Here is a 21,246-nt window from a genome sequence, read left to right on the forward strand (position 1 = left end):
TGGCCCTAGAGCCCTTACATGCCAAGCCATATTTACCCAGAGTTGCCCCAATTGTCAGTGGTTAGGTCAGTGAAGTTCACAGACGTAAGGGTCTATGATAGTTAATACAGGCTTCCTCTGTCCGGGAGGGACACGATGCCACCCCAGGAGTGAATCTGCGGTCACCCATCCATTGATCTAGGTTGTATTTGAAGAGTGTCAAGGAGGGGCTCTGTTTGATTTGAATTGGAAGCTTGTTCCAGAGAAGTGGCAGTCTCTAGGAGATGCATCTACCTCTCCAGCAAGTTAAGATCCTTGCTTTAAGGTGTAGTTTACATTTTTTACTTAAATAACATTTTTATCCAATGATGGCCTGAGCAAAAATCACAAGTAAGGGAAGAATTTCAGTCTTGTTCTTCAACCACTGTTTCCCAGAATCATTTTGACACACCCTAACTGACCAAACATACACTGTAATAACTAAATTAAGCTGGAGGTCTAGTGGCCTCTAGGCACTCAGAAAGCATGTACTTATAAATGTTCCAAGGTGCATTTTAGTGTTTTTTCCAACCTTTTAATATAATGAAGGTGTAAACAAAAATCATCCCTAACAAAGACATTCAATCATACTTTTTACTTAAGGACGAAATGTGTTGCATTCAAACATTAAAGCTCACAGTTAACCAAATTGTACTGCACAATATGATACATAAATCATATCAGGAAATAGTACCTGCCTCCATGCACTACCTTAAAAAGGTAGTCATTTTCAGCATATCTCCATCTGGTGTAAAACTGGGATGAAAGCTAAGGGATAAATGCCCAAAATCATATATTTCAAGTTATTGTTGATAAATATACATATACATATATACCCACACACATACATACATAAACAGAATGCTTCTTTACCCTCCAAAAGATAGGCACCTGAATGCATCTGTTTGATTGTGAGGAAAATGAAAAAAAATACACTAATGTTTCCATTGTTACTTTTAGACAGTAGGCTGTTCCTGTAAAAGTTTAGTTGACCCACTGTGCACTCCTCTGAAGTTTGTAAGGAAAGCTAAAGAAACAATGACCAAATCGTCCCCAGCCCAACACAAGAATAGTGACCTCTGAGGTTTGGGAGGAAAGTTAAAGAAATAAAATGATAAAGAATAAGAGAAAACATAGCTAAGCAAATCACAAAATGGTCATTTAGTTTCAAACATAAAGCCCCTACCCCCAACAGACAGCTATACCAAATTTTGTGTACAATTCAGATCTGATTGTTATAGAAAAGAATGATCATGTAATGTAGTTTACACCAACAGTTGCCATACATTGAAAGGATTCCAAGTTGTTTCACATTTCACATTAGTCCTGCAAAGCCAAAATAATGAGGAAGCAATAGCAGGCAACTAGTAATTTTCCTGGCCCACAGTTTATGGTACCTACGTGTGACATCCCACACACCATACAGCAACCAGGCTAAGCTTTTGTATATGGGCCGGATGTTCGGGTCGCCTCAGGCGGAGGATCCCTCGTTAAGAATACTGCAACATGAGAACAGAAGGACATCTAGCCACTTCCTTCTAAAGACAGCCCTAACAATTATAGCTATGTTGTCAGTGTATATGTCAGATGTTCAGTCCAGCAATTAGTCTAACTTCAAACAAATACACACTAGTCCTGAAAGAACAAGAGATCAGTTTCTTTCAACAGAGAGCTCAAACACCACTCAGCAGTTATAGCTACTTCTGTAAGAACTTCAGATGCTTCTGATAAATGATGGACCACGTATTGTATTCCAGCTCTGTCAACTTCCATGCAAAGTGTATCCACACATTAAAGCATTCTAAGCTGCTTCACAGAAATCATGTTAACTCAGCAAATGCACACTATTAGATAGTAACTGTATAACACAGGAAAACAAGAGGGTGAGTTACTTTCTGTAAACAGCCACACATCTGCAATTAAAACTAAAAATCCTAGCCATGTACTGAGATTAGCAAAACTTACTTTAAACACCCCACAGGGTGTGCAGTAGCAAACCCAACCTCAGCCTTCTAATCAAACTGTCACACTCTCCATTACTTTTATATAAAGACAGGTGATATAATGCCCATCTGGGTGCTGCTGTGACCCCTACTCCTCACAAACCACAGGACTATAATGATTTCAACAGGTGGATTAGTAAGAACTGACGTATACACAGTGAGCAGTCCTCTTGTTGCATATGGGGATTCCTCAATCACCATCAGTCATTTAAAGCCACTCCCAAATCTGTGAAAAATGGTGTGGGATGGTTAAAATAAGTTATCTTTTTCCATGGAAAGAGTAGCCAACAAATTAAATGGAAAGAGTAGACACACATTAAAGTATTATAAGCTGTTTCACATAAATGACAGTAATCCTGCAAATGCACAACCGTCCAGCAAAGCCAGTCAGTAATTTTTTAAACAAATTAAAAAAGATGGTCAGTTACTACAGACAGCTCCCACCTCCATCCAGCAGTTATAATTAAACATGGCATCCATGGACTGCCTTTCAGCTTTATTCCATGTAAACAGTAGCTCTACACAGAGGTATTCCAAGTTCCCCATACACAAATGACAGTAAGCCTGCAAATTCTCAATAAAAAGCAATTAGCAGCCAATAGTCATATTCCCCCAAAGATAGGACACCATTTTATCTTCAAAGGAAATTACTAGGCTAATGGCCTAGGGCCTTAACAAGCCTAGCCATGTAATACCCTTGTTCTCCCTAGTTGACCATGGCTAGATGGTCATTGTTAGCAGAGCGAATTAGTGATTAGCACTGACTGCCCCCGTCCATGAAGGACACAAGTGCCACACCGGGGTTAATTTGTGGAGGAGCCCTTCTTCATGTCACATGGGAGTTTATTCCAGAGCAATGACAATCTCTGGGAGACATATCTGTTTCTCAAAAATGCTCCGTTTATGTCACAGGCTAGGCTGAAATCCCTGGAGTGAGTAACCTCTGTCCCATTTGATTTGCGGACATGCAGCATTTCCATTAGTGCTGGATCAATGATCACTCTGTAGGCCAGGCATAGGTCACCTCTCAGCAGCAAGTAGGACACAGAGTATAGAGACAGGGTCTTCAGTCTTTTCATGTAGGTCATGTTTTGCAGATTGTACACTGAAAAACATTTACTGGAGAGAAGCACAGAAATGCAATGTCAGGTATTTTTGACCAACTGTAATCCTCAGTGGTTTACTCCAATTAAAAAAAAAAATATATATATATATATATATATATATATATATATATATATATATATATATATATATTATGTTAGAACATACATCTTAATCTCTTAGAACATGAAACCTGGACAATGTCAAAGACGGGGGCAAAATTAGGTCCAGTTTTATCTATCTATATATATATATATATATATATATATATATATATATATATATATATATATATATATATATATATATATATATATATATATATGGGTCTACTGTATAACTTTGAAAATACACTTCTTCGAAATTACACAGTAGACCCTGGGTTACGCGAAAGTGCACTTTCGCGAAACCCACTTCAGCGAAAGGGCTAAGTACTACAGCTTAGTGCTTAGGGTTAGGGCATGGGTCATGGCTAGTAGGGCTATCCCCTTACCATGACCCATGCCATAACCCTAAGGTCCGTGACTACTGCACCACAGTGGAGGACATAGCCTGTCCTCCACTGTGGTGTGGTAGTCACAGACCTTAGGGTTGGGGCATGTGTCATGGTAAGGGGATAGCTAGTAGGGCTATCCCCTTACCATGACCCGTGCCCTAACCCTAAGGTCCGTGACTATCGCACCACAGTGGAGGACATAGAACGTTTTCCTACTGTCCTCCACTGTGGTGCGATATGTTCACAGAAGCAGTGTTCGCGGAAGAAGTGCACTTTCGCAGAACACAAGGCCCGCTGTATAATTTCGAAGAAGTGTATTTTCGAAGTTAAACAGTAGACCCCATCTATACATATATATAGATATATATCTGGTTTCACTTCAGAATCCTGAAATATCACAATCCTGAACTTCATAATCCGGAACCCAAAATCCTGAATCACAAAATACTGAAAATATACAGGACACAAAGAATGACAATATTCCAGTACAAGGACACATAGAAACACATACAAGACAAAGGATAGCACTTTTCACCAAGTATGAAAACACACAGGATACGTATAGTGACAATAGAGAACACAAACCAGATAACATTCCACCAAATATAAGCAAGGGGGCAAGCCCCCCTGCACCGCCACACCCCCTGCTAATTAAATATATAAACTTCAAGATTGTACTCCACAGAAAGAAATGGCAAACATACCATCACATGTGTTCATGACTGCCTGTTGTAACCTTAGTAACATTCCTTTTTAACTTGGTATACTACAACATAACTCAAGATAGTGTAGTGAAGTGCAATCTTGGAGTTGATATATTTAAGTAGCAGGGGGTGTGGGGGGCTCAGCCCCCCAGATGTGGGGGGTGCAGGGGAGGCTTGCCCCCTTGCTTATATTTGGTGAAATGTAATCTGGTTCGTGTTCTCTATACTAAGTATACATATCATGTGTGTTTTCAGACTTTTGGGATTCAGGATTTTGAGTTTTCAGGATTTTGGGCTTCCAGATTATGAAATTTTCTGAAATTGGGGATTGTGATATTTCAGGATTCTGAAGTGAAACCATATATATATATATATATATATATATATATATATATATATATATATATATATATATATATAAATAATATATCTATCTATATGTATACATATATATCTATATCTATATATATATATATATATATATATATATATATATATATATATATATATATATATATATAAAATGGATCAGTGTAAAATTCCTGACATAGGGTCCAAATCGCCGAAAATCCATTTCACCGAAAATAGTACTGACACTGTATATGCCCTTTTCCCCCACTGTAGTGCGATCTTGGAGTGAGAATATTAAAGTGGGGGGGGGTGTAGGGGGCACAACCCCCCCACAACGGGAGGCCCTCCACCCAGTACAGTTTAATATTATCTAGTATTGTTTTATATTGTCCAGTCCCTATTAAAAGGGTAAGAAAGTAGTTTATAACCTGAGTAGGTGGGGGGCTGCGCTCCCCACACCCCCCCTACTTTAATATTCTCACTCCGAGATCGCACTACAGTGGGGGAAAAGGGCATATACAGTGTCAGTACTATTTTCGGTGAAATGGATTTTCGGCGATTTGGACCCTATGTCAGGAATTTTACACTGATCCATTATATATATATATATATATATATATATATATATATATATATATACACATATATTTATTTACTGGTGTCCGCATGAATCATTTGGCCAAGTTTTACGCCAGATGCCCTTCCTGACGCAACCCTCCCCATTTATCCGGGCTTGGGATGGGCACAAAGAAATGCACTGGCTTGCGCAATGTACAGAATGGCCAGACAGGAGGACCGAGCTAGTAAAAATGTGCAGCAGGTAAAGGTGATAAAGGATAATGAGGGAAACATACTTACAAGCGAGGAGAGTGTGTTGAGCAGATGTAAAGAGTACTCTGAGAGGTTGATGAATGAAGAGAATGAGAGGGAGAGAAGGTTGGCTGATGTGGGGATAGTGAATTATGAAGTGCAATGGATTAGCAAGGAGAGCTATGAAGAGGATGAAGAATGGAAAGGCTGTTGGTCCAGATGACATACCTGTGGTAGCATGGAGGTGTTTAGGTAGATAGTTTAATGAAATTTTGGAAAGTGAGAGGATGCCTGAGGAATGGAGAAAGTGTTTTGGCACCGATTTTTAAGAATAAGGGTGATGTGCAGAGCTGTAGTAACTACAGAGGGATTAAATTGATCAGTCACAGCATGAAGTTATGGGAAACAGTACTGGAAGCTAGGTTAAGAAGGGACGTGATGATTAGTGATCAGCAGTATGGTTTCATGCCGGGAAAGAGCACTGAGGATGCAATGTTTGCTCTGAGAGTGTCCATGGAGAAGCACAGAGAAGGTCAGAAGGAGTTGCATTGTGTTTTTGTAGACTTAGAGAAAGCATATGACAGGGTGCCTAGAGAGGAGTTGTGGTATTGTATGAGGAAGTCGGGAGTGTCAGAGAAGTATGTAAGAGTGGTACAGGATATGTACGAGGGTAGTGTGACAGCGTTGAGGTCTGCGGTGGGAGTGACAGATGCATTTAACGTGGAGGTGGGATTACATCAAGGATCAGCTCTGAGCCCTTCTTATTTGCAATGGTGATGGACAGGTTGACAGATGAGATCAGACAGGAGTCCCCGTGGACTATGATGTTTGCAGATGACATTGTAATTTGCAGTGTGAGTAGGGAACAGGTGGAGGAGACCCTGGAGATCTGGAGATGTGCTCTAGAGAGAAGAGGAATGAAGGTCAGCAGGACTATGACAGAATATATGTGTGTGAATGAGAGGGAGAACAGAGGAATGGTGAGGATGCAAGGAATAGAGGTGGCGAAGGTGGATGAGTTTAAATACTTGGGATCAATAGTTCAGAGTAATGGTGAGTGTGGAAGAGAGGTGAAAAAGAGAGTACAGGCAGGATGGAGTGGGTGGAGAAGAGTGTCAGGAGTGATTTGTGACAGACAAGTACCAGTACGAGTGAAAGGGAAGGTCTACAAGAGGGTAGTGAGACCAGCTATGTTATATGGGTTGGAGACAGTGGCATTGACAAAAAGGCAGGAGTTTGAGCTGGATGTGGCAGAGTTAAAGATGTTAAGATTTGCACTGGGTGAGACAAGAGTGGACAGGATTAGGAATAAGTATATTAGAGGGTCAGCCCAGGTTGGAAGGTTTGGAGACAAAGCCAGAGAGGCAAGATTACATTGGTTTGGACATGTGCTGAGGAAGGATGCTAAGTATATTGGGAAAAAGATGCTAAGGATGAAGCTACCAGGTAACAGGAAAAGAGGAAGGCCTAAGATGAGGTTTATGGATGTGGTGAGAGAGGACATGCAGGTGGTTGGTGTGACAGAGCAACATGCAGAGGATAGGAAGAAATGGAAACAGATGATCCGCTGTGGCGACCCCTAACGGGAACAGCCGTTAGAAGATGATGATGATACACACACACACACACACACACACACACACACACACTTACCTTTCACCATTGCTAACCTTGTCTTTGTATCAGAGTCTCATTTTTTAATTTTTTTTAATTTCTTCATCTATCCCACCTATGACCTACGCATCTCACTGTCTTTGAAGGTCATGGGCTGTGGGAGTAGTAGGCCAACAAACCAAAAAGCAAAACCTACTAAACTACAGGCGTAACTCCCTAGGGCATCACTCTTGCTGCTCTATCAGGGGGTGCTTTTCTAGTATTTATATTTTTCCTACAAGAAAATAAATACCAGAAAAGCACCCTGCTAGAGGGGTACCCTAGGCAGATGCCTAAGGCCAGCTATGCCTATGCACAGCTCTTGCCCATTACTGGGTGGAATCCTTAATACAGGGGAATTAATGCACCAGGTACTTTTGGGGAGGTGTGATGGTCAGCAGCTCTAGGCAAAAAGCATGTACACAAACAAAAGAAGGCAAACTATGTATTAAACAAATACCACCATTAACAGTAAGTAAAGTATGTGCCAAGTGCATGTTAAATGAGTTTTTTAGCTGACAATTACTACATAAAGTAGTTAATCAGTTACTCTGAAGAACTTTGATGATCATCGTATCAGAATATGTTACAGTTTTGATGTTAGCTTGGAACTTTAACTAAAACAGAATTCAAAGAGTAGACAAGGTTCCTTTATGGTTGCATAACAATTATGTCACTGCCCTTCTCAGGATTTCACAACTGTACTAAGTACACCATAAACAGCTGTAAACCCTCACTCCAAGGTTCAGCTATGTCAACTCCCATATTGTAGAGCTGTTACTTTAGGAAACGATAGTGACTTCTTTTAAGCTTTAGAAAACTATCGCATGCCCTACCTTCTGGCCTTGATGCCCATCAACTTCATCTGCTGTGCTATCATCCTGAGGGTCATATGATGGTCCTCCAAGAAGTTTTATTCTCTTTTCACATTGTTTCTTGGCAACTGTTAGCTGGTTAATGTACCTTTTCACATTTCGAGCTCGCAACAGGTCTGCTTTCATTGCAGCTGTTTCTTTGCCTTTAGAATCTGCCAAGAACATTAAAAGTGACAGAGTCATAAGGCATTTGGTTTTGTCACCATTATCAATCAGTAAAGATAATATCCCATTCTAAAATTGCTGATTTTAATTTGGAAGCAATGCTGAAAATTAAATTATTTCTACTAAATTCTTCTAGAATATGTCTGTAATTCATGATTATTAGTTCAACTCAGTAAAACTGCATTATCATTTGAAGAGACACAATAATATTAATAGATGCAAATCATCTTAAAAAATAGAGAAAAGCAAAAAAAGCATGCTGACCCATGATATGCCACAGTTCTGAATTGGCCTTATGGTGTCACTTGAATACATCATCAGTGGACTAGCCCCAGCAAAACTACTGATAATTATTAGTAGATCCATTCTGCAAGAGTACACACAGTACCAAAAGCTTAACTCCATATGCATACAAAAAAGCATAATACACTGGCAATAATCACAGATTTAAAAAAAAAGTGACTCAGTGAGATGAGACAAGACATTTTCCAGCTGTTGTTTGGAATGTATACACCACAGCTGCAGAAAGTGTGGTTAAGATATCCTAGCTGTTTCATCAGTAAGCAGGGAGCTACATAGGCCTGTGATGGAGGCACTCAGTACACCCAAGGATGGCAAATTATGTTGTAAGGATCATCATGGACAGCAAGGATACAAGATATTTTAATGACATTCTGCAAAGAAAAATACAGTATGACCTAGAATGTAACAGATGGCATGTGTAACAGTGATCTTTGCTTACCAGGGAAAACATTCTGATGATTAAAAACAGCAATTAAGCATCACATAAGTCAACCATAACAAGTCACCCAACAACAATCAAAGGACAAGGGATACAAAGTTACACAGCAGAAAATTAAACCACTTTCATCAATATAGCAGTCAGATGGCAAGAAAGGTGAAATGGACACTCATTTTAATATACATTTCAATGTAAATGGCAAATAAAGAGAAGGGGCAGCAAACGCCATTAATGCTTTTTCAAAGAAACAAACAGCACAACTGGTTAGCAACAGAAAAAGACTGAATGGCACATGCAACAGCATTATAAAATAGCAGGTAAAGGCAACCAGACAACTTTCCATTTCACAAAGTCATTTACCCTAAGTAACAGGAACAAATTACAAAAGCATGTAAGGAGGCTATGCCCATAATAAGTCAGTAACCCCTTAACACATGGCATGGATACAATTTCAGCTATAAAAGTATTCCTAAATACTGCAGTATAACCCTCCTCCTCCTGATGTTGCCCATTACAATCAAAGGGTAACAACACCTCAAATAATGAGGCTATGAACAAGTCTAAGGACATGAAAAGACAAGTCTTAACATTACATGTAACGGAGAAAACACAATCTGAAATACTGCTCACTTCTGGGATTAGTTTATGGATATCTGAAAGCTGGTCTTCAGAGGCATCTGATTGTACAGATAAAGTACCTACCACATTCAAAGTTTTTAAAGGCGCACATGAGTGAAATGGTTCCTAAACAAATGTAAAACAGCCGTATAATAAACTGAACCTGCAAAATTCCCAACACCTATCTTTATAAAAGTACATACCCTATTTATTTTTCTTTTTGTTAAGCAAGTTGATCCAAGCTGGGCACATCATGGTTGTAGTGGAATCCCAGTGAAATAAGTAGACAGATTCTAAAGATATGATGCAAATCATAACTCATTACAGATAAAGCATATAATACGATACATTTCACAAATAACTCAGGCTGCAATTAAAAAAAAATGCCCAGATCTACCTTAGCCAGCATCTATAAAATCTGTCAACTACTACTTAACGAGGACTCTGTTAAAGAGAAGCAGAGGGTGATGAAAGTGGAATTAACTGGAAGGAATAAAGAGAGGAGGAGGGGTTGCTCTAATGTGAATGTCAGAGGAAGAAGTTAAGATAATGAAAATAGGGACAAATTTTGAGGAAATGGAGGTATATATAAAATAATGGGTGCCAGTCATGAAATCAACAGTACCTGTGCCACTATTTCCTGGGAGAGGCTGCACTTTATCATACATAGTACGCAGGCAACAATTTGGAACATTTACTAGGAGCTTTTTTACCTCATCTCTACGTGCAGCTAGCTTAAAATCAGTTGCCACCTTAGTCCAATTTAAGTCTGGTTCAATTCACTTGGCATTTCATTGGATACTCCAGTAAATGGCGTGCGTGGCATTAAGCAAATTTTCTGCCAGTTTATGTTACATTTACTCTGAACTGCTCTGCTCATTCCAAATATCTTAGCAGCTGCAATTATTCTAGACTTTTACTGGGATAATTTTTTTTGGATTTCCAAATACAGATAACTTTTTTGTAGCTTATTCCTAATGTTTATTTTAAGATCACTGCTGACACTGTTCTATTTCCAGATTACTGACTATTTTTGCATTGAATTCATTTATATTTTACTACATTTTGGAAATATTTGTTTTTCACTTTTATCAATTTCTGATTAAGGTGATGTGCTTTTTTTTTACTGGTTCAAGCTAATGGCAGTTAATTCCAGCTTTATCTGATTATACAATTTGACCAGTTTTATGTGAATGTATTAGACATCCGCGGTGATGCGAGACATCCGTGGTGGTGCAGTGGTAGCGTTGTTGCCTCACAGCAGGAGGTTCTCCAGTTCGATTCTCGGCTGGAGTGCGGGGAGTGCCTTCTGTGTGGAGTCTGCATGTCCTCCCCGCGGTTGGGTGGGCATTCGAAAGACATGCGTAAATGGGTGTGCCTTCATTGAAGGTTGAACGTTGAGCTGGCACCTCGGCGTTCATGAAAATCTACTGCCAATCATTAGCGGACCAGAGTTCTGCTGTGGCGACCCCTAACCGGGAAAAGCCGAAAGACAAACAACATTGTGGCCCATTTTATTTTCTGTGAGCTAGCCTGCTATTTTTTACATCTATCTCCAATTATTATATTATAGCATACTGTTATATATATGATTCTGTGACATTATGTTACAACAGATTTAATCTTTTGTTTGTTTTTATCTTGTAAAGGTTTGCAAATTTTACGCAAGTATAGGGGAGATGCCAATAGTAGGTCTCAATGGGCACTCCTGTGTTTACTGCAGGAGTGGGCTTTTGGGCCACTAGCCTTTGCCCAAGAGTCTACAGAATTGCATCCACATCTTCCTTCAAGCTATTCCCAGAGTTCCATATCATCATCTATGGCAAGTGAATGGGACCCATCCACTTGGACGGCCTTTTAAATTAATGCAAGATTCACGTCAAACAAACCCATGGTTATCTCTTATTTGCTGTCTGTTGCTGACCTTTTCTGTAGCACAGATTTGGCTTGATAATATGCCTGGGCCACACCTTAAGGTTGTAGTACCAAAAAGGGTTTCAATGCACCAGACAGAGAAGGATTTGAGGAACAGATAATCTTCTTGAGGGCTGTCTGACTCCAGCTGCTAATTACAGATACCAAGTCATCTGAACATGCCGTATGTGCAGCAGCAAACAATTTCTCTTCATTAGGTATTCAACTGGTTTACCGTTATATCATCGATCACATAAGATCGACCTACCACTTCATCGACTCGTTTTCTGTGAATTCAAAACCACAACATCCTAAATGACGAGATAATGTTGAATTTCGATGTTTCCGGCCGGGCCACACCTCCACACCAGCGCTACCATGGGTCAAAAGGGGGTGAGATTTAGCCGTTCGCATTTGTGGTTTTCATCATTCAAGACGTTCACATTTCGGAGTTCACAGAAGCGTGGTCGACCTTTTTGAGATCGCTGTTATAAAGGTAAACCTATTCAACTGGCTGCGCGAGAACACCTCTACAAGAACTGGATGACTTACTGACTCTGTCTTATGTCATAACATCTGCATCAACAATATATTTGTATCTCTTACCAAAGAATCCATTATAAAGAGATTCACGTTTTCTCAGTTATTGCTGCAACTCATTTACAAGGACAAATTCTTCACATAATTTGCCTACAGGATGTGAAGCCTTATGGCTTGGTGGTAGAGCCAGCTCCATTGTCTCCTTCTAGAGAGAAGGCTTATGCATCTTATTTTTTTATATATATAAACCTTTAATGAATCCTTCTCTTATTCCTAAAAAAGATAGTGTTCTTGTCACTTCATGGTCTACTTTGCTTTGGCGTTACCCCACATTAGTCCCCTTTAGCTGGAAATGAGGAAGTGTCATAGCATCTCTAACATTACTCCATATTTATATTCATCTGCACTCAAACTTCTTCGAAAGAACACTGCTGCATATATGGATGATGAGAATGGGTGATATCTAGTCACTGCTTTACACTGACTGATCCCAGGGCATGTACATCCTTATCCTGATGAAGACATGTGAGGTATAAACTGATTCTGAGCTGCCTTTCTTGCAGTCAGAAGGGCAACATAGGGAATGGGGTTGGAGTCCTAGAGCAACAAACAATCTAGATGAGCAGTACCAGAAAGCTCTCTCATAAAGCGGCTTCTTATTTGTCTACAGAGGTCTTGTTAGTGAGGAATCGACTGTCCATGCTCTTTTGGCTGGCAAACAGATTGTCCAGCTCAACCTGCCTTACTATCGGATAAGCCTTTTTTTCACATCTCTGGTAAGATGGTTGCCACTACAAGAATGGAGGATATTACTTTTATCTCTGGTACAACTTTATTCTTGCTCTTCTTGGCTTGTGTTTGATATTTTTTGAATACAATGAATTCCTCACAATGGTTTCAAGCAGAAGTACTATAACTAGCAGGTTTTGGTTGCAAGCCTGATGGTTAGGCCACAGTATTTATAAAATAATAGTGTACTCACTGAGGGCTGGGACTTTTCCAACTTGACTGAAAGAGGCTCTTGCGATCCTGGATCCTCATGAAACCACTTTGAACACAATATTCTTAATACTTTCTGCCCCATCCTGAAGCTTCCTTTTCTTAGTACAATTATCAAGAAATTTTTCAGCTTACAAGAATTGAGAAAGAAGATTCTGTCAACAGGGATGATTACAATTAGGAGGTAACAGAACAGACAAAAGGGGTTGGAATTTACTAGAGAATATTGGCATTCAGGGCAAACAACAAGAGAGAGAGAGAGAGAGAGAGAGAAAGGTAATAGCATGGGAGGAGGGAAAATAAGACATTTGGATTGCAGGCTAGAGGCTGCCTTCCCCTATCAGCGACTGAGAAGAGTATAGGCAAAGAGAAAGGAATAGGATAATCCTAAGTGAAAGACCTACCGTTAGATTTTTTTAGCTGAATCTAGAACAGAAGCTGCTGTTAAAAAGGGGATAATTGGTATGGTATATAAAATGTTGCACAATAACAATAGAAATCAATCACAGCAGGCTAGAAAAGATTGGAAGAGAGATGTATGGATCCCAAATATGCAACAAAGTCTAAGCAGACTCCAAAGATTTTTTCCTCTGGTAGATGGCAAATGGTGTGATGGGGAAGAAAGAGGTAATTAGGAGCATATGTTTTTGGAGTGTAAAGAGTTGTAAGACTTTAAAAATTCCGTACAGAGTACTCTGCCAGAAATACTGGGTGAGCAAATGGGTATAACTAAGAAAAATATTTTTTTAGCTGAGATACAGAATCTGAATTGCCTAGACATAGTAAGGCCTTGCTAAATTTAATTCTGGTGGGTGCCAAAAAAACAATTACTAGAAAACAGAAATAAAAATCTAAACAAACTGTATTTGAAGTAGTGAATATTATAACAGAAATCAAAGAACTTGAAGGAGGATCTTTAGAAAAGAGTAGGAGCAAATTACATAGAAAAAAATGGAAATTGTGGGAACAATACATGCAGAATAATGTTTTGGACAAGGAATGTCAGGTTTAGGGGAATTGATAAATTTATGTAATGTTGGATTGATGATAAATATATAAATTTGAACATATTAACGTGGTTTGGTTTCTTATATATAAATGTATGATTGCTTAGGTCTTAAGTGACAAAGTTGTTAAAAAAGAAAGTTTTCAGCTTGAATCATATCGTACAGTTTAGACACATTAATCTGCACAGTTTTTGGTCTTGCCGCAGTACTGAGACGCCCCTCATTAGGGCTGTGCATAACAATGTTATGGTTAAAGATAAGCACTATAAAATTCTTTTTAGGTTTTGCTTGATCTATCTCTAGCAATTAACACTGCTGACTAACGGTAAACTGCATAACCAATTACACTCAATGTGGCCTCTACTCTATGGCTACTGCTGACTAATGGTAAACTGCATAACCAATTACACTCAATGTGGCCTCTACTCTATGGCCTAGAGTGGTTTGCCACCAACCTCCCAGATCGTACACAGAGGGGTGTGGTTCTGGGATTGAAATTCTTCTGAGTCTTACCTTGTGACTGAAGAGTGACACAGGGTTCTATCTCTGGGCCACTGCTTTTTTACACCATTTGTGTTGTCCCTATGTAACCTTATTAGAAGGAAAGGTTTAATAAGGTCATTGCTATGCTGATGGCATTCAACCTTAACTCACCTTCCCTCAGGCTCCAATTCTGTGTGTGTAATCCCTTGCAGATGATGGGGAGGCCATTCACAATGAATAGCCATAAACTAGCTGAAGCCAAAACAACCATGACTGAGTCTATGGTTGTATATACCTTTCAGAGATATGGCAACTTTACCACTTCACTTCTCTTCTTTATCCTTGACAAGGGCAATAAATATCAGTTTGCTTCAAAGGTGCATAATCTTGGAATTATCCTGGATAACCATTTGATATTCAGAGACCAGATGTGTTAGCCATTTCTCTGGTTTCTACCTCAACAGTATCTCCTGGATCACAAACCTAAAACCACCAGAAAATCTCTTTATGGTTGTTCATGATCTGCTTTACTCACACCCTGACGACTGCAGTACCTTTCATTTGGGACCAAGACAGACCTACTTACAGCTAGTATTTATTATCTTGGTGCCGATTGATCTGTCCCTGCCAGACTTGAGTCTTTCATACCTGAAGCAGCGTTTTGTGCTACAATACCCTCCTTGGGTACTGCTGGTCATTCCTCAAGCTTGTTTTGAAAAAAACACACGTCACGTGTGTTTGGAAATATCAATCATTTGTTCCTTTGCTTACCAGGCACTGCCCCTGTGGAACCTATTACATTGGTAAATTCAGCAGTGTTGCACTTTAGTCTGTTTAAGAAACTACTTAAGTGTTACCTGCTCGACCCTACCTTCAATGAAAATATCATGGACAAGTCCCAGACTCTCCTTTAATTACATCTATTTATGAATTCCAGTTAACTGCATTAACTGAGGCCTGTACCTCAAACTTTGCATTTTCCTTCTCTATGTTTTACTGCTAATTTTATCATCTTTTCACATGCTTATTATGTATCTTTATTCCAGTGATTTAGGTTCATAGGTACTTACTAGGCTATTCATCCATAAGGATATTTAAAGACCTAGCTATACAGTTCAATGAAATTTGTAGTCCTTATATTTTATGTAAGGAAAACCAGAGAAAAGCAGAACTTGTACATGTTGTGCTTATCCATGAAGGACAAAGGTACTAAACCAGGGATGAATTTGCAGTTACCCATCCATTCATCCACGTTACATTTGAATAGTGTAAGAGAAGTACGTTTTCATGTGGAGAGGAATACCATTCCAAAGAAGTGGTATTCTCTGATACATATCTATCCATCTAATGTGTTTCATTTATGTTGCAGAAAAGATTTAGATCTCTTGAACAGGTGCTTTCATCCCCACTGGACTTGCAAATGTGCAGCAGGTCTGACAGGATAGGTTCTGATGAGACTGTGAGCACAAGGCAGATATCACCTCTCAGAAGCCTGTATGAAACAGTGCACATTGTTTTTATGATTTATGTTTTATCTTTTTAGTAAGAAAGCACTGTGGGCTTTCAAGGTGAGTCAAACTACATACCAAAGAGGGCATTATACTCAATAATTGACCTGATGAGTGAGGAATACTGTGGAATGATCACATCCCTGAACATAGACACCATAACCTTAGTAATAAGTTGTGCAGTGAAAAAGGACTTCCTTCCAAACAGTGGATTTTTGGTGATCAAAGGACAGTTCTTTGTCTACATTGGTTCCCAGGTCCTTAACTAGTCGATCAAGTTTCAGGAGTGTGTTGTCAATGTGATATCTACAAGGAAGTTCTTGCTTGCCAAAGGATTCTATTATACATTCCTTGGCACTTAGTTTTAGGCTATAGTTTTGACACCAGCAACTGGCTTGAGAAAGGCCCTCTTGTAGAATCTTGATGTCTTCTGGAGAGTTTGTGATGACACCAGGTTTACAGCCATCTGCAAACTTGGTCAGATATAAACCCTTAAGAGTAGCTTTGACCTCCAAGAAGTAAATGTCAAACCGGAGCGGGCCAAGAACTGAACCCTGGGGTACACCACTAGTGACAGGTCTTCCTGAGTAGGTACAGCAGCTCGCCATAATTTCCCAGATTCTATAGGAATTAACATATATCTGGGATATCTACAATACCTGACTGTGGGATGATGTCAGATGCCTTTGTGATGTCCAGATACACATTGTACATTGATTTGCATTAAATTCATTGCTTCAGTAACCTTTTCAAAGAAGTCAACTAGTTTGCGTAGGTAAGATCTGCCCTTGGCAAATCCGAAATGGCTTGGGTCGACAATTTGTAAGTTACGTAGGTCCTTAGCATTACAGATGAGGTTGGTAAGACTTCTGGCTCTATAGTTTCATGAGTACATTGATGTAACAGCATTGTGCAATGGGATGAAAGCTGCTGTCCAACACTCACCTGGCACAAAGCCTGTCTGGAAGCTGACAATGGACAGCCTCTGTAAGGACCCTGACAGAACTTGTTTGAGGCTGGCCAGTAAGCAGCCTTGTGAGTTATCTGGCCCTATAGAAGCAATGTTCTTGACCCTGGACAGTGCATTGAAGACTTGCTCATTGAAGATTTGAGGGGGGTGTAGATGCAGGCATGATATCTGGAAATGTAAGAGGGGGATGGGGTAAAGTTAGAGTGAAATTGAGCTGCTAGCAGACTGGCTATATCCTATGAGTCTGAGTATGTGATATAATTTGCTATTAGCTCTGCACAGTGCTGCACACTGTTTTCTAGGGTTTCTAACATAGAAAAGAAAGGCGTTGTGGCTATCCTTTACCTAGGTGGCAATTTTTACCTCAAAATTGGCTTTAACTGATTTGGTCAAGATCTAAGTTCCCTGTTAAGTTTAGCAAGAGGTTTTTTTTTTTTTTTGCATCTTACATCTATTTTTACATGCAATGATTGTTTCTTTTACTACAGAGTCTGTTGACATTAGAGTTCTACCATATTGGATTATTTTTGAATTTGGAGTTGTATGTACTTCAGAGGGGAGCAGATGCATCTATACAGGTGTTCACATGTACGTAGAATTTGGAGGTAAAGAATTCTGCACAAGCAGTCGAGTCATTAAGTTGGAAAGAGATGTCGAATTTAGCCATGTCATTACTCAGTTTCACTAAATTAGCCCTAGCATAATCTCTGAATACATATGTATTGGAACATGCTTTTGGCTTCAGTCTTAGAGTGAATGGATTGACGTGAAGTGCAATTTGACCACGCAGGGAGTTGCAATTGGTAGAGGGCATAGCTGTCCCATATAATGACAAGTACTAAGTACAGGATTGTTTAGTGATTGGTTGGAATGCAGACTAAGTAGTCCAGAAAGTTTGTAATGATGCAGTCCAAAAATGTCTGGACATACATATTAGAAGATGCATAAAAGTTTCCCACTTAATGGAGAGGTAACTGAAGTCCTCTAAGGGGATGGTTTATGGCTTAATACACAGGGATGCCATATGAGTTAAGTAGGAGTTATGGGATGAGTGGGACCTCAACTTAGCCTTGATTTTATGAGAGGTATTATTAATGTTAAGTTAGACATGGAGGCGTTCCAGATAATTATCTTGTCTTGCTAGTCTGAAAGGCAAGTTATTTTTATAAATATGGAGACACTGACACCTTTAGTGCCTTCATTTACTGTGGTGGGCTTGAAATGTGTGGTAGGTGTTGAAACCCTGCACTGCACAGGTGCAGTCAATGATGTCAAACCAGGTCTCCAAGATGATGATTTACATATCAGAGTTTTCCAGGGTAAAGACTGCTTATAGAGAATAAAGTTTTGATGTTTTAAGGCTCCTGGCATTGAGCAGCAATGCCTTAATGTTATCCACATCCTGTTTTGTTATGTTGGAAGCCTTTCAGGACTGATGCTAACTAAAAAGGCACTATGGGGGTAGACAAAGTTTTGGCCAATATAAGAAAGCCTAGGGTGTGGGGAATAGGTGCAGGCCATCTCTGGCAAATCAGTTAAGACTATCTACAATCTCTTTTCATATTCATATATATTGACCCCCCCCCTTTGAATGACACCAAAAGTAAGCCAATGGCTGAAGTCAATAATCTTTTATCCATAATTTGTCATCACTTTATGTGATGCTAAAATACTGTTCATGGCTACATTCATAACTGCCTTGGACACATTCTGAGAGCTCTATCATGTCTCTCTTCATACAATCTGGGGAGGTTATGTCTCAAAACATCTACACCTACATATAATGTGTCTTATGTGCTCTTGTGGTGCACAGACTTCAGTGCCTGCATGATGTAGCAAATCCTGGCATCTGACTGGCAACTGACCGTGACCCTCACTCCTTTCACAACCTGATGACTGGTGTGTCTCAAAGTCAGCTATGACTAGGGTGTTAGAATGTGTGGAGGATTACCTTATAGGCTTTTGAACGGAGATACTTTGACATGTTTCAAGATGGGTGCTGCCAGTGTTGTGTGAAAATTTTAAGGAAAGAATTGCTGAGCCATGTTGGAGATAGAAAAAAAGTCAGCTGCTTGTGGACAACCTGTGGAAAATGGTCAGCTGTAACATTTTTAACAGAAACATAGGTTCATAGGTAGGTACTAGGCTATCAGCCCTGGGACCTATATAAGCCTAGCCAAAAAGGTTCCTGGTCTTTCACCACCCAAGAAAAACATCCAACGAGGAAAGGGCAAATGGCAGTAAAATCCAGGTCACAAAATGTTGTAAGAAAGACAGCAAAATTAAACTGAATATTGTTAAAAGAAAGAAACTCACTACTGAAGCCGCTTGCAAGGTTTTGTCAAACCAGTGCCCTTCAGGGCTTCTACTCGGGGGGGGGGGGGGGTCCAGTGAAAATGGAGGAGAACATCCACCTATTTGCAATTAATACTAGGATCAACAACAGAGCTTTCTGTTGAATCTAGAATGGAAGCTGCTGTTAAAAAGGAATAATTAGTACAGCATATAAATACTGCACGATAATTGTAAGAATCGGTCAGAGAAGGTAAGAATAAAGACTGGGAAAAGAGACTGGAAAAGCAACTTACAAGGGGACAATGGGAGGACATATGCATGGCGCCCGAGTATGCAACAAAGTCCAGACGGTTTAGGATTTTTTCTTGGAACTGTTTGCATGGGTATGTTTATACCCCAAGCAGACTGGAAGTAATTTTTTCCTCAGGTAGATAGCAAATGTTGGAGGTGTGACATGGAAGAAAGTAATAACTGGGAAAATACAGTTGTGTAAAATCTTACCATAACAGTAGATGTCCTGCTTCTTACTTTTACAGTATTCTCTAAACTTGGGATATCCTGCCAAGGATAGCCTTACATCTGACCAGCATACCAAAGCCTTTGCACTTTCCTGGCATCATTATATCAGACGTATGTCCTACATGCAAGGCATAAGGTGTATATGTGACGTACGGATGCCTAATACGCAGAACTGAACTGTCCCCATGAGAAGCAGCGCAACAATAACATGCCCATCCAGGAAGGGAAATAGAGAAAAGGATCTAAGAGGAAAAAAATCAGCCAGCAGTAGGGCAACAGAAAAATAAAAAGTTGTCAGGTGGGAGGGAGGGGGCCAAACACTGCAACAGTGAGAACTAGGACATCTACTACTATGGGAAGATCTTACACAACTGTACTATGTTCTTTCTTACTACTGTTGCAGTATTCTTTAAACTTGGGGAGTACAAACCTATTGTAACATATGGCAGAAGGAAGGCAGTGAGGAGCCCTCCACAAATCTATGAAGGACAGCCTTGACAAAAATTGCCCTGGCCCTGAAAATGACATTCAACTTATAATGCTTGGTGAAAGTGTGAACAGAAGATCAAGTAGCAGTTTCCAGGATGGACCTAGTATCCAGACTCCTGAAAAAAAGCAACAGAAGAAGCTAATGCCCTGGTAGAATAAGCACATACCAAAGAGGAAAGCTACTTGTCATGAAAAGAATAACTAAGGAAATGATCCTGGATGAGGTCATTTGCTTAGACACTGCCAAACCCATTTCCTAGCATGAAAGGAAACAAAAGGTTGTTCAGATTTTCTGATGCATTTTGCCTCATCCAAGTAACATCTGAGCTGTCTATGTAAATCCATGGTATGTAATAACTTCTCATTAGCACACTGTGGAAAAGGAAAAAAAGAAAAGTAGATGAATCAACTGATTCAAGGACAGATCATTAATCAATTCAGGCATAAACAATATGAAGAGATACAGTGTCCTGGAGTAAAAAACAAAAAAGAGCAACTGCCATGAGGGCTGGAGTTCAGAAATTCTCCTGGCAGAACAGCCATCAACAATACAGTCTTCCAAGTACAATGTTGCAAGTAAGAAGAAAAGGCAGTCTCAAAGAGGGCTGAGTCAAGTTTTCAAGAACAAAATTAAAGTTCCTAAAAGGAAACAGGCTTTCTTGTGGGCCTTTTAGGAACGACTTCAAAACCAGAAGCTAAAGGTGAACTCAAGAGCAGACAGGCAGAAATGGCAGACAAATGAGCTTTAAGAGAAGAATATGTCAAACCAGTATTGAGCAACTCACAGAAAGGACCACAGGGACCCACAAATAGAAGGGGTCCTGGTCATGCTTGAGATATCAAATAGAAAACCTCTTCCATTTAGCCACACTGGAATTTTTTAGTAGTGCATTTTCTGGCCTCCTTCAAAACCCAAAGCATGCCCTCCGAAAATTGGTGCCTGAAAGGAATCAGACCCAAACTCAAAGTGCCAGCTAAAGGGT

The 21,246-nt window shown here is 39.7% G+C and overlaps 1 protein-coding gene across 1 annotated transcript in view; it reads right to left on the reverse strand.

The window, feature by feature from the left end:
* Positions 1–21,246, reverse strand: part of SNX25 (sorting nexin 25) — a 1,427,683-nt gene that overhangs the window by 897,751 nt on the left and 508,686 nt on the right. Inside the window, exon 7 of the mRNA XM_044064925.1 lies at positions 7,976–8,166. Coding sequence (XP_043920860.1) covers positions 7,976–8,166 — 191 coding nt within the window. The remainder of the gene's footprint in view (positions 1–7,975; positions 8,167–21,246) is intronic.

Source organism: Protopterus annectens, chromosome 3.part0 (assembly GCF_019279795.1).
Source record: "Protopterus annectens isolate FY-2018-M chromosome 3.part0, PAN1.0, whole genome shotgun sequence".
Classification (NCBI taxonomy): domain Eukaryota; kingdom Metazoa; phylum Chordata; order Ceratodontiformes; family Protopteridae; genus Protopterus; species Protopterus annectens.